This window comes from Scleropages formosus, chromosome 1 (genome assembly GCF_900964775.1).
Source record: "Scleropages formosus chromosome 1, fSclFor1.1, whole genome shotgun sequence".
Taxonomy (NCBI): Eukaryota; Metazoa; Chordata; class Actinopteri; order Osteoglossiformes; family Osteoglossidae; genus Scleropages; species Scleropages formosus.
Window position 1 is genome coordinate 46,906,372 of NC_041806.1, and position 14,308 is coordinate 46,920,679.

Here is a 14,308-nt window from a genome sequence, read left to right on the forward strand (position 1 = left end):
ATAAATAATAATTCCATTAAATTCTAAGTAGAAGGATTTCATCAGATGATGCTGTTATGAATATTTTGGCCCAAGGGGTGTTTTTTTTTCCCCCCCTGTTCTTCCATCGCTCCCCCTGTTTTGCGTAAAACGCGGTACGAAGCGCGATGGGCTTATCTGTCCGTCAGTCGGACTATCCCCGTGAGGATCCACATTTGCCTGATCCGTTTCCTTCCCCATTGTTTCAGAAGCTTGAGACTGATGCAAATGAAAGATTTATATTCTTTTCTAATGAAGGAGGTTGTTTTTGCACATTATTTCGATCCCAAGGTGAGCGTGGGTGTCTAGGCATCCGCCCCGGGTCAGTCTGTGAATTTCCTGAGACGTTCCCGGCAGCCAAGGTGTCGGCGAAGGTCGAGTCGCATGTAATGCTGAGCAAAGAGCTAAGCACGCATCTGACACATGCAAACACCCCGTGTACAAAATCTGCGAAGGAGTCCATAGATGTGCCGGATCATTTATCGGACACCTTTGTCAATGTTGACTTAGAATGTTTGTATATTGAGCTACTCACAATTATTTGCTCATTTGAACAGCTGGGTAATTTTTACTGTATCGGTTCAAAGTAAGTACCATCATCAGGAGTACTGCAGCAGAAGGGGGATTTGAACCTGGGCCTTTTCAGTCCGCGGTGATAGTTCTCTGTACTGTGCTACTTGCTACCCTGAAATTAAGTGTAAACATGAATTAATGGGGGAATGTGGTGGTGCAGCAGGTTTGACCAGGGGCCTGCTCTGCGGTGGGTCTGGGGTTCGAGTCCTGCTTGGGGTGCCTAGGGGTGGACTGGCATCCTATCTCGGGTGTGTCCCCTCCCACGCCGACGCCATGTCCTGCGTTGCCGAGCTAGGCTCCGGTTCACTGTGACCCTACTCGGGAGAAGCAGTTGTACACATTGTGTGTGTGTGTCTGTGTGTTTATGAATTACTGCATGAAAATTGGTGTTATGGAGGTTAACAAAATGCTGTGATAACCAGAAAGTTCTTTAAGTCCCACCTTCTGCTGCATCTTTAGTACCCTTGAACATGGTGCTTGTGCCAAATTACACACACACACACACGCACTCTTGCTGAAGCTCCTTGTCCCGAGCAGGGGTCGCGGTGGGCTGGAGCCTAACCCGGCAACAGAGGGCTTAAGGCTGGAGGGGGAGGGGACACACCCAGGACGGGGTGCCAGTTCATCACAAGGCACCCCAAGTGGGACTCAAACCCCAGGCCCACCAGAGAGAGGACCTGGCCAAGCCCCCTGCACCACTGCACCCCCCTTGTGCTGAATTACTATAGTAAAATTTCCCATTTTACAAATGGATCCCATGTTTCAAGTTGCTCTCGATACAAGTAGAGGGCAAACAGAGTAATAATAAAGCAGTGTGAGCAACATAACAGCATGAATTCTGACTGAAAGAGGTCATGGTTTTACATAAGCCAGACTTTGTCTATATTTTGGGCTCTGACAACTGCCTTTATTATTCCAAACCCAATTAATACACCTGTTGACATGGGAAGATCATTGTCATCCCCCTGGTTTGGAAACTTGTCGCTTTCTATTTATAACTCCAAAGGCATCCGTCACTCACAAAACAGCTGTTCTCAACTCAGACACAGGTTCGAGGCTGAATGGGCATAGCTGCACGTCGTGCCCACGATGCTACTTAATATCATGGGATGAACAGATGAACCATGGAAGGTGAGGTCCTACTGTATGTGTGTTTATTTCCAGGTGTGTGTCGAAAGCTGCTGCTGCAGTGAGGAGTTTAGATTTCAACACTCAGTTTGAAGAGCTTGTGCTGCAATGAACAACGGGGTGGGGCCTCGTGCTCATACCCCTACCTCTGAAGGTTGCTGGTTCGATTCTCATCTGCTCCTGAATTACTGCGCTGAAAGTGAATGGTTACAGGAAGCCTAATGTCGTAAATCAGTTTGGAGGAAAGCGTCAGTTAAACGTGTAAATAAACTGTGGCTTTTTCAGTATTACATTTACATTTATTCATTTAGCAGATGCTTTTGTCCAAAGCGACGTGCATCTCGGCAAAAGTAGAATTTATGCATTACATTGAGAGAAGGAGACATAGCCGCAGACATGAAAGTCTCAAGCAAACCTAGTCTGTTACCTACCGCTTGCTGAACCGAGGTTCATCGTTTGAGTAGGTGCATAAAACATAGGATAGACAAATCCTGATACCCTCCCACCAATATTTTTTTTTTTAAATATTGTAAGATACACAAATAAGCAAGTACAATGCCAGAGTGGTGGCTGAATAAAGGTTGTATCTGGGGATGCTTATGGAATTATGATGTGTGAACAATTACACCGGAAATGAGCTGGAGAGATCTTGGCCGAAGTGGAGCTGGAAAAGGCGAGTTTTCAGACCCTTCTTGAAAGGAGACACAGTTTCTGCAGTTCTGAGTGAGAGGGGAAGGTCGTTCCACCACAACGGAGCCAGAACCGCGAACCTCCACGCAGGACCACCAAGCAAACAGAAGGAGATGAGCGAAGGGGCCTGGCTGGGGTGTAGCGATTGATCAAGACCTGTAAATAGCTGGGAGCAGTTCTGTTGATGCATTTGTACACACAGTAACCAGGGTTTTGAAAGTGATTCGGGCAGCTATAGGAAGCCAGTGCAGAGAGACGAGTAGAGGAGATACTGAATTACTGTATATGAATATATACAATAATATACAATATAATGCAATGGTTTGAAAATAAAGATAAAAGCAGCCATTGCTACACCTGTGTGAGCTGTCAGTGACTGTAATGATGAGTGATGTAAATCACTATGGTATGAAGTTGCAAAACCAACAACAGGCCACTTCAATGGGACGCGGGCTTTAAAAGTGGTAAAAATGCAAATGCGCGTGTCGATTATTCCAGGCGGAATTAATCTCCAGGGAACATCTGTAGCGGTGACGTTAAGAGCAAATGAGGCAGAGTGAGAGTACCTTGGTCTTACCGCCCCCCCCCAACCTGTCTTTCAACTTCTTGGTAAAACGTGATGCTTAACAACGATTAACGTCATAATAAAGGCTTATTTAACTGTTATCATCATCATCATTGTCATTATTATTATTATTGCTATTATTATTATCGCTGGCATCATCGGCATTATTATTATTGTTGCTGCTGTTGTTGTTGTTATAAGGTTTTTTTGGTTTCAACTTTTAAAAACTTAATTCTTGCGCGCACAATTCCAGTTTCGGACCGAGATTTCCTTGTTGTGTCGCGCGACCCCCGCGGGCGATGATAAAAATATACTAGTCAGTCAGTGTGACATTATTGACTGCTGACAGATTTAGGTCATTTTGCATCCATCATCTGCCCCCCTCTTCCCATGTCCGATGGCTGATGCATTTTAGGGTGGGGCCCCAGCATGGAAACACCCCCCCCCCCCCAACCCCCAACCCCCCGCCCCCCCCTCCGGCTCGTGTGGGACACCAGAGCGCCGTCCGAGGGTCCGAGCATCCCGTCCGGCCGGGGCAGGAGCAGGTTGACGCGCGGAGGCGAAGCGACTTTGCGGAGCTACGGAGCTGCGTCCTCCTCCTCCTCCTGTCTTCATCCTCCTCGGAGCGTCCAGCGCCCCCGCCCCGCAAAACTATAACTACTAACTAACTTCTTCCAAGTTCGGGAAACTCCCCGCTGCGCCGAACATAAGACTAAGAGACGCGGCTCAGTGAGTGAAAAATAATGGTCCTGCTTCTCCCGAGCGGTCGAGCTCCTCCGCATTAGAAGAGAAAGTAAGTCCACGGATTGAAGCGCTTTTGCTCCGCTCCTGTGCCTGTCCTCCTCCTCCTCCTTCTGCCCGGCACTTGTTCTTCTCTTTTCTGCTCTTCATCTTCTCGTGTCGCGCGTCCCGACCCGTCGTCGCTCTTTCAGCTCGCAAAGTGTTTTCAGTCCTTTTGGGAAACCTTCCCTCAACCAGCCTGGAGCGCTTCTACAGCCTCCTCTTCCTTACTTTCAAAAACTATTTAAAAAAAAAAAAAAGTATATGATGCTGGTGTGGAACTGTTCTGAGTTTGTGTCTCTGTGTTGCTGACCTTTAATCTCTTTTTTTTCATTTTCTTATTGTCCTTTTAATTCTGTGTTATGATCATGTCTCTCTGTAAGCATATCCGATCGGTCGTGTGAATCTATTTCAAATCACTGCTCCACAACAATTTGCCGACTGAAAAGGTGAATTTTCTCATGTGATCTTGTCACGCTGGATTTAGAGGGAAAAAAGCAAGAAAAGTTGCGTTTCCTGTTCAGTTTATGGCGCTGACTCATTTTTTTTATTCATCTGTACTCTTTACTGGAGCATTTATTTGTGTGCTTTATTTGTAAACTTTATTTGTATGTTTAAGATACTAGTCTGAATGTGCACAAACAGCTTATAATAAGCCTTATTTTATCCAATAGTTCAGAAGTTGTCTGGACCAGAAGGTTATAGGTTCAAATATTGTAAATAACAGCACAATTCTGCTGTTGAACACCCACTGAAAGACTTGAATAATTTTCCATAAATTATCTAAGAAGAACAAACACTCGTGAAACATGATCCTCTTCATATATTTCATTTTGGTGGGAACTAATACATGAAAACTAAGTAAAAGCTGAGTGAATACATGGTAATACATGAAAACAGTGTTATATCATACAGAGGCTTCCCTTGTATCCTAACTGATATAAGTGAAGTTTGTTTCGGTGTAAGTGCATGTTTTAGACACGTCAAAAAAAAAACAATTTAAAACTGGACATGAATTCAGAAAATCTGTGTTTTACCTGCATTGAATAGTTGAACAGCTGGCACAGCAGTATACCTGTTTATTTTAATAATCCCTAAAATGTATTTGATTGCCTAACATGTTACATGGAGAAACACTTTCTGTCGCTTGGGAAGACCCCTGTACACACTTAAATTTTGGTGCCCTAAAGCGGAATCCATATTCGACATTGCGAGTTTATTGTTAAGCAGGCAAAATATGCATGTGCTTTGATCGTATAGCAGCCGAGTCTTTATTATAGTCTTCATAAACAGACGTGAGGTATTATTTGGTTTTTTTTGTGATCTTTAGAAGTTTGGGTATCTCAGTCTCATTTTCCGCATTTCACATTCGTGTTAGGTTGTAAAAATTCTTCCTGCCCCAACTTTAAATACTCATAAAACCGATAACAACCTGATATGAGCAAAAAAAAAAAGCCTAATTGCTTATATGGCCCCAAAGCCATAGAGAAATGTCATGCTTATCAGTGAATATCTCATCATTGTCACCCTGGTGACAGTGGGCTTGTCCCCTATCTTAACTACTGTGTGACTTTTGGACTTTTGTAGTTTTGGACGTGCCAGGTTTCATGGTGACGGCATCATTTCTTCCTCTGACCTACTTACCGGTTTGTAGTCTCACATCCCAGGCAAGAGGGGACTTAATCCGTTTGTCATTGGATGAATTGGCCTCTTTATGCGACTCCGCTCTATCTCCAGCAGCAAAGCGGACCCCCTCTCAGGAGTTGTTATGCATTAGTATTTACATATTGAGGGGAGACAAGATCGTCTCAGTACTGCTCAGTTGTTGTGTAATGCCAGCGACTGCATACATTTGCCGTGGAGCTCGGTCTGAGGCACAATCTGGCTCTGTGAATGCGAAATGCCACTGGAACTGTCCTTTGTGATCCAGATGTACTCTTGCATATACTTATGAACCCCAATTCCTGTAGTTTTTTCTTTATCCCCACCAAACGTAACGGCTGACGTAACGATAAATGAAGTATGGAGTCGTTCCGCAGTTCATAAGCTGAAGTTTAAGGGGCAGCAGGTGGTGTAGTTCGAGTCCCGCCTCATACTGTGACACCCTTGAGCAAGGTACTTACCCCTCAGCTCTGCTGTAAAAATGATCCACTTGTGTAAGTTAAAGCGGCCTAATATTGTAATTTGCTTTAGCTGGCTCAATGTTCGTCTGTTACATTTTGAATTGGCCGTGTCCGTGAAAATGGAGATGTGACGGATGTCAACATGCAGTCGCTGAAGAAGTTCGAAAAATGGTTGAAAGTTTCGCTTGAGGGTGGATGAACGTGGCAGAAGCATGCTGCTGGAGCAGAAAGCATCGGATGAGCATGATTTTTCCGTGAATTAATATCGGACAAGCAGTAACCTGGCCTTCTGTGACTGGTCACTCAGGAGAAGGATCCACACGTTGTTCTTCTTCGTTTCCTTAATTCTCTTGATGAATGGTAAAGACAAAAACAGGGCCAGCGGCTAAATGAAATATGACACCGAGGCCGTAAGCTTTGTGCGGTTGGCCTCGTAACCCCGCGTCACCGGCAGCCGCCTGTAATCCTCCCGCGAGCGAGGAAGTCGATTTTGAATTGAGATACTCATCAACTTGTCTGTTTTAGTTCCTCTACAGGACCAGTGGTTCATAAACAAGAAATGGCCGGAAGTACTTGCAGCACAAAGAGGTCTCGGTACTCATAATGACACTTCAACGGAGATCGAACGGAAGACCGGAAAAAGTTTGCAGCTGTTGTGACTTTTCCTTTGAACGCAGTTTTATGGTCACGTCCCTGTCCAGGGATCAATACGCAGGTTGTGTTTTTTATTGCTGGCAGCAAAGTCAAAACCTGAGCCAAGCGATATGACATTTCAAAACATTCTGGACATTACAACAACCTCTAACATTAACACTAATCGCTTTGCCCCAATGAGTCAGTGATGTATTTACTCCCATGGATGCATCCAAGGGGGCATCTTCTAGTTAAACTGGAAACCTCCATCATTTGGATGTTATGTTATGTTGTTCTACCATCGGTGAGCACCAAGATTGTTCCAGCTAGGCAAAGAAGTGGCTGCTGAAGCCAACACTGGTCAAAGAGGATGAAAGCCAGGCGGAGTCATCCAAGAGTGGAAATGTGGCATGGTGCTCCGGTGGTGAACGGGAATTCTTGGCCAACGACTATTCTGGTCCATTACACCGTGGGCGTCTAACACAAGCGTGGGATTAGTTGGTTGTAACAAACCTCAGTTGGCGTATTGAGTGCCATGATTCTTTGAAAAGGATGGAAAAAGAGGCAAGTGTGTGTGTCTTTCATATTCCAAAGTCTTCTTGTCAAGCATGATAGGCGTTTTAACCACACCTGTGCAGGTACTTGGACCCACCGCGCCTTTTCTTCCAGCTCAAGCACAATCCAGCATCGACTGTACACTTGTTTAGAGGGATCAACAGGAGGGTAACTACAAGGAGTATGACAAATATGTGTATATGTTTCCGAATTGTCGAGGGAATATTTTCCCGCCCATTTTCTATCTATGTGTTCCATGTCTTTTTTGAAACACCTCAATGCCTTTGCAGCGTGTTCCGTAAAAGATATCCAGGTAAACTCAACCATGTGTTCAATCCTGGCCAGAGGCCTCCTCTCTGTGTACCAATTACAGAGTCTTCAGATGTTGGTGATTCTGGCAGATACTCGTTTTTGCCCTGCCCAGTTTTCCATATTATTTGACGTACACATAAAACATCTCACTTCATTATGTAAAAGCACTTTTTCAACATCCAGCCCTTGCAGTTCTATTCTCTGGAAATCATTATAACCGACTTGTGAGAATAATTCCTTATTATATAACTAGGCTATGTCCAGGGCACATTCATTTTTTTTATTACTGTGGTTTCTCTAAGTTCAGAAAAAAAAAAAATTTCCAGGCCACAAATTCAAAAATTTAAACCTCCAATGTGTTCCCAAATTACAGACAGATCAGAATGAATAAAGATTTTGTTATGTGTTTCTGTATTACAAGTAATGCACTGTTAGTGTTCACAAACAAGAGAATAATTCATGCTGTTAAAGTATTTCTTCCTAAGTACAGGTTCAGTATTGACCTTTTTTTTTTTTTTTTTTTTTTGTTGTGTTCACAGTTTGCAGAATGTTTCATATCAGCAGCAGGTGGTGCAGATGGAAGTTCCGGAATATTCTGTCACTGGTCCTGCTGCTGGTATGCATACACAAATCAGGTAAGTTTACCTCTTATTCTTTTTCCTCCTGTAACTTTCAAAGTGAATGCTAGAGAGTTTCGAGCTTTTCCACCCATTTTGTGTCGGCGGACATGAATATTAATGGTTGTTCGGTGCAAGTGCCCTCATCCTCTTGACGCCTCCTCTACATCCTATACATTTCCACCGGCTGTATCTGTTGATTCTTCTGTTTATGCATGTTCTTGCTCTGCTTTCCCATGGCTAAGCAGCATTACACACTAACATCTCTCCAGTGTGCTTCGGGAGTTTGTTTTTGAGGAAGGTGTCGACCCCCATCGGTCTCGGATCTTATTATGACCCAGGAACCTATAGCTAAGGCGGTCCTGATGGAAACTGGCGCTCGGGCCACTCCTTCGTCTCATTAGCGCTCTACCAAACACAATGTTTCCGTAAAGGGTGGGAACATAGAGGTTCCTCTGTTGCCCATGATTGGGCTGCGGAGCGGATGCCCTGTGCAGCACGTTCTTCGACCGGTCTGGAAAAGCCCTTGGACGGAGAAATGATGAATGACATTAGAAATATTTATATTCCTTACCACGGACGTCAAAGTCTAAAATAAACAGTCTTGATTTTACAGGTGATGACAGGCTGTTCTAATTCATAACCAGGTCATTTCAGGGAGTTGATTAAAAAACACCTTTGTTGTGCACTGTTCCGGCTCAGAAATGCTCCTGGCCCATCATTGAGTTCGACAGGAGGATCATTTGGGTATAAATTATGCTCCAGCAAAGATCCTTGACTTGGTCTCTATGGAAACCATAATACATTTTCCAAAATTTGTGAATGACTATTAAATGACGATTATTGAAATGATTTATGCAAATTATACAAAGAAACAAAACAATGCAAATTTTTTTCAGATGCCAGTATTATTTCTCTCTCACCCATGATGCTGCTTTTATGTTCTTCCAACTTTTTTTTTGGTCCCATCTTACCAGGGTTGAGCTGCAGCTTTCAGTCTCCTATTGGTAGAGTTATTCCGGGAGTGTTTTGTATCGCTGACTTTTTCACTTTAAAAGTGTAACAGAACATTTATTATGGCTTCAGAATGCAGCCGCCTTTTCAAAAGGGTGTTTTCGCCTTGTGCGCGCAGTGTGTGTGTGTGGGTGTGTGTGTGTGTGTGTGTGTTAATACTGGCGAGCGGAGCCGCGCCAAACCGTTCGAACACATGCCAGGAGTTCATACGCAGCTCGGACTGCGGCAGAGACGGCGATGGGAAATAATTGCGTTTCTGTCGCTTCAGTTTGAGAGAACCTTCGTTTCTGGGAAATACTTCTCCACCTTGTCGAGGATCAGAACCACAGTTTCGGTCGACCGACCGGATGGGTAAATGATCGCCTGCGCCCTACTGCGAAAACGTCAAAGTGCCACACGTGTAAAGTGGCTGATTAGGTGTTTACCATGTTTGAATAGTTCTGCAGTTAATGAGTAAATATGAGACCGCACACGATACGTTGGAGACCATGGGGGATTCCGAACTGGCCTGCTGCTCTGCTGAGGGCTCACTGCTCACATAACATGCATTTTTTTGGCCTCCGCAGGAAGCGGATCCACTTCCAGTTGTCACTAATTGTCAGTTTTATTGTTGTTTTTCTTCGAAACCACAATGGAATCTGAAGACCAGGGGTTTTTTGCAAGGCCCATTTATCATTTTCAAGATATTGCACTTTAAAATGAGCTTATTACACAACAAACTGTAAATAGTGAGGGATCGGTTGGCCTCTACCTACCGATGGAAGACTGGTGTAAAAAGTCGTATATAGGCGTGCGTTACGGCTCTCCCAAAAGGCCCATCGTGAAGCAACATAAAGTAGCATCAATGGAACAAGCGTTTTGCGTTTTTTTTTTTTAACCGCTCGACAGTTCCAGGGGATTTAAAAATGAGGCAACAGGATCAGGAGTTAAACCTCTTGGCCCTTGAGTGACACAGGCAATTAAACCTCCCGTGAAAGACGAGCGAGGCTGGTGACACTTGGAAACTGAACTTCTGAGGGGCTGCCAAGGTGGTGGCGGTGGTGGTGGTGGTGAGGGGGGGGAGCAGGTGTACCAGCAAGGAGATCAGAGCCCCCATTGATGTCAGCGTCCCGACAGTGATATTTAGAGGGACGGATGGGATTAACAGGGTACTGCTTTGCGTCCCACATTCCTTTCTCCATCCACAGCCCACCGCTGCCTGCTTCTCAAAGAAGCCTTTCTCATCCCACCTTTAACATTCTCAGTCATCGCGCTACTATAACATGTGCTGCAGTGACATCACGGTGCTTTTTTTTTGGTAACAGGTCCTTCCATTATTTTTAAAATCTGCTCATTGATGGCTGGTGATTCTCCAGGGCTCGTGGAAGAGGCCATGAAGACTGATTACACTCTTGTGGATTCGCTTGTGTTCGCCTCTGTAATAAGGACACATGAGCTCACTTAGCAAATAAATTGTTATCGTAATTACGATAAATTGGACGCCCGAGGAGGTGGTGTCCCTGCAGGCCGGACACGGTGGCGCAGTAAACAGGACGCCGGGCGGAGCGAGAGTAGGACGGGAAGGCCTGCGGGAAACATTATACAGCTTGTTTGTTCTCCAATACGCCACTTGGCCGGTCCTCAGCATCGAGACCATCTCCATAGTAGCTAGGCATCATGGGAGAACTGCTCGCTCCCAGGGCCGGGTTTTGGTGTTCGTAGCTCTGGGTACTTTACTTCTGAGATGTCCAAAAAGAGGGGTAAACGGCACCTGACCTCAGCTACTCTACTGCTAAACCATGTGGTTGATGGAGATGGTTTTTGAAAAGTAAGGTCATGCAACTTTAAGTTGTAATTGCATTAAATCCGCTCTTTTTTTTTTCTCATGTTTTCCCTTTTCTTTCCGTATTTTTTTCTGCTTTTTTAAATTTTTTGCCCTCCTTTGAAGGCACCAAAAATGTGGCAGGCCCTAGGCTTTTGCACAGCTCCGTCCAACTGCTGCCTTCAGTCCTTCGTTCTCGCCCTCAAACTTACTCAAAGCAGGCCATCAGCGTCAATCGTATCCTTGTGTGTGTAAATCCCGGTCATCAACAAAATGTGTTTTTTTTTTTTTTTGGGTGCCACCCAGCAGTGTGACCAGTGTGTCTCTGAGCAGTGTGTCTCTCACCTGTGGCATGGTTGCACAGCGAGTAACCCTGCTGTCTCACAGTGCCTGGGTGGTGCGAGAGGACGTGGATTCGATTCCTGCTCAACCTGTATGGAGTTTGCATGTTCTGCCTGGGGTTCCTCTGGGTGCTCTGGTTTCCTCCCACAGTCCAAAGACATGCTTTTCAGGTTCCCCCACAGTGCATGAGTGACAGAGAGAGTGTGTGTGTGTTCCACTGATGTATGGATGAGTGACCCATTGTAAGAAGTCTATCTAGCAGTGTAAGTCACCACGGTGAATAAGGTGTGTGGGCTCATAGCACTACATAGAGTTCATTGGAAGTTGCTTTGGAGAAAAGCATCTGCTAAATAAATAAATGCAAATGACCGCCTTGAATTTTGCTGCACACAATGAGAGCTGTCATCACACGCCCATAAATAACACCTCTAACTATGTTCTTTACTGCTCTTCATGCTCATCTTGAAAAAAGGTGCTGGAAACACTGTGTAAGACAATATCGTTTCTTCTGTTTAGCATTTTTTTTGTGGTCCATGTTGAGGTTACAAATTATCTTCTTATTCTTTATGGACATCCATGTGTGGCGATGATGATCTTTGAGGTTAATCTTTGTTCTCGTTTATTGCTATGGCACTGGTACAGCTGATTTATCTTAAGCTTGTGAAATATGAGGAAGTGGCCATTTGCTGGAGGTGTTCTCAGCTGTGGGCCGCAGGTGGTGTAGTGGTTAGAGCTGTTACCATGCAGTTGAAATAACTGTGTTCAGATCCCACACTCCTACTATAGTACACTGGATCGAGGTTCTCACCCTGAACTGATACAGAGAAATTACCTGTTAAATCTCACATTATAAGAGAACCTGGATGGGATGCCTGGTACTGTACTGGTGACAGTTGCTCTTTCGGGTTCTGAAGGATACAGGTTCAAATCTCACCTCCTGCTGTGATGCCCTTGAGCAAGGTACTTACCCTAAAATTGGTCCGGTACAAATTACCCAGTTGTAGGTACCCTAACATTGTAAGTTGCTTTGGAGAAAAGTGTCAGTTACATGAATAAATGAGAAGTGTTACTCTGCTCCAGAAGGTTGTATAAGCTGACAGCAACTTTCTTCAACAAAAAAAAAGCTTTGGTTTTAGTGCTTCAGGGGCTGACATGTAAGACACTAAATTTCGGATGTTTAATCTTACACTCGCTTTTGTTTTCCGCACCTTCAAGGCTACACCAGCTGTGTGGCAGAAGATTCTGTCACTGACAGATGTTGTTGCTCCTATGGATGTTTCACTTTATTTCCCTTTGATGCAGGGCATAGTGAAATTATACTATCTGCTTGGGAAACGTGTCAACAAAACGTTAGTTGAATAGTTCACTGAATGGGTAAATAGCTGTAGGTAACAACGTGGTACGTTGCTTTGAAGAAAAGTCAGCTAGATGACTATATGTATGTTCATTTTAGAGAAACACGCGTGACATAGACTCGGGTGCTTCGCGTCTCATACCCCAGGTACAGGGTTCATGTATTTTCTGTGAATCTGAGGGTCACCCACGTCATGAAATGTATTGAAGTGAGAAAGAAATATTTACGTCATTAAATGAAACTCTTAAGAAGGTGGTGCCGCTGCCGCACAGTGCCCGAGCTGTGGGTTTGGGCGTGGGTTCGAATCCCGATCAGGCTGAGTGGAGTTTTCCATGTTCTCTCCGCGTTCGTTTGGGTTTCCTCCGGGCGCTCGGTAGACATTTCACATGAATTGGTGACTCTAAATTGTCCTCAGTCTGTGCATGAGCGTGTGTAGTTGCCCCGGGATGCACTGCGCACTGGGCTGTACCCTGTCTCGGGCTTCAGGGATAGCCCCCAACCAGTGGAGAAACAGTTACTGCTAATGGATGAATGGATGGACTTGCTAAAGCCTCCCTTTTCTGCCCCATTAGTGATAGTTGCACCACCCGGCACAACAGTGCAGTGGAACAGACGGAATAACAGAGCATGAAGACATATACAGCTGCAAAAATAAAACGGCTTAAATAACAGATGCCCCGATTCCCGTGGCACCGTCTCTGGTTAAAGCACAGCTGTCCGCTTGAGTGAAACGGGCTGAAATAACAATTAATGCATCGAGGAGATTTTAACTCGGCGCTTCTTACGCATCATTTTCTAAAGTGACCAAAGCTGTCATCTGCAGGGCCCTCGTTGTGTAGTCGAGATGAATCCTGATTGCGTGCGCTTTTACACTTGTCCCATTGGAGTAATGAGGGCCAGGTTGTTGAAAGTGGAGCTGCGTTTCCTCTTGGCTTGAACACTCAAGCACCGAAACTGCTTGTATCCTTGCTATGCCAAGTAATCAGTGTTTTCCGCTCATTGTGAACCCCATTAAGAGGACTGCCAGCAGACAGACGTGTGAAACGGAGCCAGCTTTTTATGTGTCCGCTTGATAGTCGTCATGGTGGCATTTGCACGGGAGTCACTTCCTCCCCGATGTTTGCTCAGCACTTACCCTTCCTCGGGAGAACAGGCTCTCGCCCTATGGCACGTGGAGGAAACTAAACACAAAGTTCGAACCGGACCCAAAGCCACCGCGTTTGAGTCGTTACACAGAGAATGCCATGTTCTCTCAGTTCTGTCTGCCATCCTACCCTTAACTAACCAGAACCACTGCCTTTGGCTAAATAGGTTGCAGGTTCAAATCCCATTTCCTGCTGTAGTACCCGGGAGCAAGGTACTTATCCTAAATTGCTCCAGTAAAAATTATGAGGAAAAGTGGAGAAGCTCAGTTCTCAGCCAAAACGTGTCCGTCCCGAAAAATAAAGTCTTTCGGTAAGCGTGTAGTGTGCTCTCCCATCATTGCTTAAAATATCACATGCAACAGGGAGCTTCGAGCATCCAAGCCCTTCATTCTTTATTTTCTTACGAGTTGAGTGCGTCTTTTTGTATTTTCCAGTAAAAAATTGCCCTGCTGTATAAATGGATAAATCATTGCAGGTAGCTTAAGACTGTAAATTGAAATGAAGAAAACGTTAGCTAAATAAATACATGTAACGTAAATCTCCCGTGTTCATTTTTTATTTCTTTTTTTATTTCTTTGCTGTATTATATTTTACAGTTTTAACTCATTAACGGGGGTGCGGTGGCGGAGCAGGCTCGGCCGGGTCATGCTCTCTGGCA

General features: G+C 44.8%; 1 protein-coding gene across 9 annotated transcripts in view; it reads left to right on the top strand.

Annotated features, from left to right (window-relative positions):
- The first annotated feature begins 3,571 nt into the window (after positions 1 to 3,571).
- Positions 3,572 to 14,308, top strand: part of adgrg6 (adhesion G protein-coupled receptor G6) — a 50,210-nt gene continuing 39,473 nt past the window's right edge. For all 9 annotated transcript variants that reach the window (XM_018742538.2, XM_029255785.1, XM_029255763.1 and 6 more), the window contains exons 1-2: positions 3,572 to 3,767; positions 7,917 to 8,012. In XM_018742538.2, coding sequence (XP_018598054.1) covers positions 7,925 to 8,012 — 88 coding nt within the window. In that variant the 5' untranslated portion in view covers positions 3,572 to 3,767; positions 7,917 to 7,924. The remainder of the gene's footprint in view (positions 3,768 to 7,916; positions 8,013 to 14,308) is intronic.